Source organism: Glycine max, chromosome 9, assembly GCF_000004515.6.
Source record: "Glycine max cultivar Williams 82 chromosome 9, Glycine_max_v4.0, whole genome shotgun sequence".
NCBI classification, from domain to species: domain Eukaryota; kingdom Viridiplantae; phylum Streptophyta; class Magnoliopsida; order Fabales; family Fabaceae; genus Glycine; species Glycine max.
The window spans coordinates 3,923,415-3,926,385 of NC_038245.2; the positions used below are offsets into that span (position 1 = coordinate 3,923,415).

Sequence of the window (2,971 nt, forward strand, 5' to 3'; positions counted from 1 at the left end):
TCTGTTAATAATGTGAAAAATCTTGTTAATTAATAATACATAACTATTTTTGTAAATATTCTTTGAGAAGAAAAAAAACCCTCTTCTTAAACATTTAACATCCACCAATTAAACTAAATCAATTTCATGTTAATTATCCTGTGTTCTTTATCTTAAAATTATCTCCCTTTGGTTCTTGAGAGCATACATTTTCACATGTGGCATGTCACATATTAAACAATTAACAAGACACACAGGTCACACAACTTTAACATGTGCCAAGCAGAGTGTGCGTAACACATGTAAGTATTTGTCTATATATATGCAGCGGGATTCGATCTGGTCCTGGATTCTGAGTGTATATTAATTATAGTCGAAACCAGTTTCTGGGGCATCTCATCAAAAAATCAATGGAAGATAGCATTGGAGGCAGTTCCTCAAACGACAACAACATCATCAAGGAACAGGACCGATTGCTGCCAATAGCCAATGTTGGTCGGCTCATGAAGCAGATTCTTCCTCAGAACGCGAAAATCTCGAAGGAGGCGAAAGAAACGATGCAGGAATGTGTGTCGGAGTTCATAAGCTTCGTGACCAGCGAGGCTTCGGAGAAGTGCAGGAAGGAGAGAAGGAAGACAGTGAATGGTGATGACATTTGTTGGGCCTTGGCAACACTAGGCTTTGATGACTATGCTGAACCAATGAGAAGGTACTTGCATAGATATAGAGAGGTTGAGGTAGACCATAATAATAAGGTCAATCTTCAAGAAAGAGAGAATAATAGTCCTGAAGAGAAGGACGATGAAGTATTTCAATTGAGTAATAGAGGGGTTAGGTTTTGATGACCAATTATTATGCTTAGTGTGAAGTAGTAATTAATTAAGGCTTGTTTAAGGTTTGACATTACTTTTCTTGTAATACTTTTCTTGTCTTAATTGGAATTGATTGAGCCTGCCTAGAACAAGATTTCTTGTTTTGCTTCTTTTCTTCTTCTTCTTCTTCTTTATACTTATATACTGCAGGTCTTTGCATGTGCTTTGGCTAATCTATTGATGATTTGGGAATCAAAATATATATATATATATATATATATATATATATATATATATATATATATATATACTAATTGATGATAAACTCATCTAGCATGTACTTTCATAAGAGTGCCCTTGATTCAAGAATAGGAATATTCATCTTTCGAAGCCAGAAATCAAAACACCAGTTTGATCTGAGTTTCATACCTGGATCTTGCTAAACTTTCATTTTTGAAGATGATCGAGTTCCCAAGATTAATTAATTTCCATGAAATTTCCAACATTTATGTACAATATAACATTAAGATTTGTGTTCAAGTTTGAGTTAATTTGATCTCTGGTTAATTGTTTTGTTCTAATCTTGTTTGAAGTCAGCATTGCCGTCGCTAAACACACTTGCACACAAAGTTACTTTTTAAGGTTTCTTCACATAGTGAATATATTGGTATATTCACTGGTTCTTTAAGTTACTTTTTTTAGACTAATGTTTAGGGTTTCATTAGCTTGTAATTTTTAAGAGTTGGGACCACGTACAAATTCTACCCCACTTAATTAATATTTTATTTATTATGTCATGTCTTAACATATAACTGAAAACCACCCTCCTTCACCTTCCCCTCTTAAAAGAAACAAAAAGAAGAATACGATGGAGTTTAACGTTTTTGGTGTTTAGATATATTGTACCATGTCATATATATTTTTAAACGTGGTGGAGGGGTAACAACCTCCACCTACAAAAAGAACTAAACTAAAAAAATGGTTTGTACTTCTTGTTGTTTTCTTCTTTCTATTAAAATGTTGCATTGAATCTACAGGAAATCAAGGACGAAAATCCAGGAAGCATCAACCAACCAAAATGATTTGTGTTGAAAAATGGCAACCTATGAAGAGCATAAAATATTATTTTTTTTGAATGAAGGACTAATAGCTGTCCAATTAGGTCGTGAAAGCATGAATATGTACTGTACTTGCTCTTTCCTTAATAGTAACCGTTACTCAATATGGTTATATAACAAGAATCAAGGTACTCTTTTCCATGGCCAACGACTACTCACCAAGTGTCTAGCACTCAATTGGTTGCCTTAGAAAGTATACAACATAATATTAAAAACTAATGTGTGACAATGCGCCTAGGTAAAAACTAATAAGTACTAATTGAGATATTGCATTCCAATCAAGACCACGAACTCCACGACCAAGTAACCTTTTGTGAGTCTTATAGTGCATTTTAATTAAAAGCTAAAAAAAGTAGAAAGTACATTAACGGTGTGTTTGATGGAAGAAAAAGGAAATAGAAGTGAAAATAGGTAAGTGAAGAAAGAAAATAAAAGAAATATATAAGAATTCAAATGAAAATATTGATTGTTCGGTTTATTAAGAGAAATAAAAGAAAAATGAAGTGAAAAAAAAAAGAGAAAATAAAAAATAGTGCTTCTCAACCCATTATTTCATCGTTTTCACACATAAAATGTACATTATTTGATCGTTTTTACATATAAAATGTATCATAATCGATTATCACTTCATCACACACCCTCCAGTCACAGAACAACACTTCTAAGACCGCACTCACCCATTTCTTATCTATTTTTGCTTCTTTTTGCCAAAATGTTTTTATGTAGGATCTATCACTTTTTATTTCTCCTCATCGTTTCATCGCTACCAAACAATGAAACTTTCTAATTTTCTAGCCTATTGATTTGCCCTCTCTCCCTACAATTTCCAAGCAACCAAATTCATCGTAAATTTAATTTGTTCTGGAGATTCTCTGATGTTTATGATAAATCGAGAAATGTCAATAAGAGATTAATGGTCTTCCCTAGTCTCACAAAAAGACGCACCTTCCTCTAATCTAATTTTTTTCTCTAAAAAAATGGTAAATCGGTACAATATTAAAATATTTATATACATACCATGGAAAGCCGCTTGGATTTTTTTTCTTGAATTTGGATTGTTTT

General features: G+C 32.6%; 1 protein-coding gene across 2 annotated transcripts; it reads left to right on the top strand.

Moving 5' to 3' along the window:
- Positions 1-246: 246 nt before the first annotated feature.
- LOC102663543 (nuclear transcription factor Y subunit B-5) lies at positions 247-2,554 on the top strand. 2 transcript variants are annotated; one of them, XM_006586870.4, is made up of 2 exons: positions 247-688; positions 1,829-2,554. In XM_006586870.4, the coding sequence occupies exons 1-2, from the start codon at positions 390-392 to the stop codon at positions 1,881-1,883; spliced, it is 354 nt and encodes a 117-aa protein (XP_006586933.1). In that variant the 5' UTR covers positions 247-389; the 3' UTR covers positions 1,884-2,554. The 2 variants fall into 2 exon arrangements, with proteins under 2 accessions (XP_006586933.1, XP_014617240.1); XM_014761754.2 differs by lacking the exon at positions 1,829-2,554 and having other exon boundaries at positions 247-959.
- The last annotated feature ends 417 nt before the right edge of the window (positions 2,555-2,971 follow it).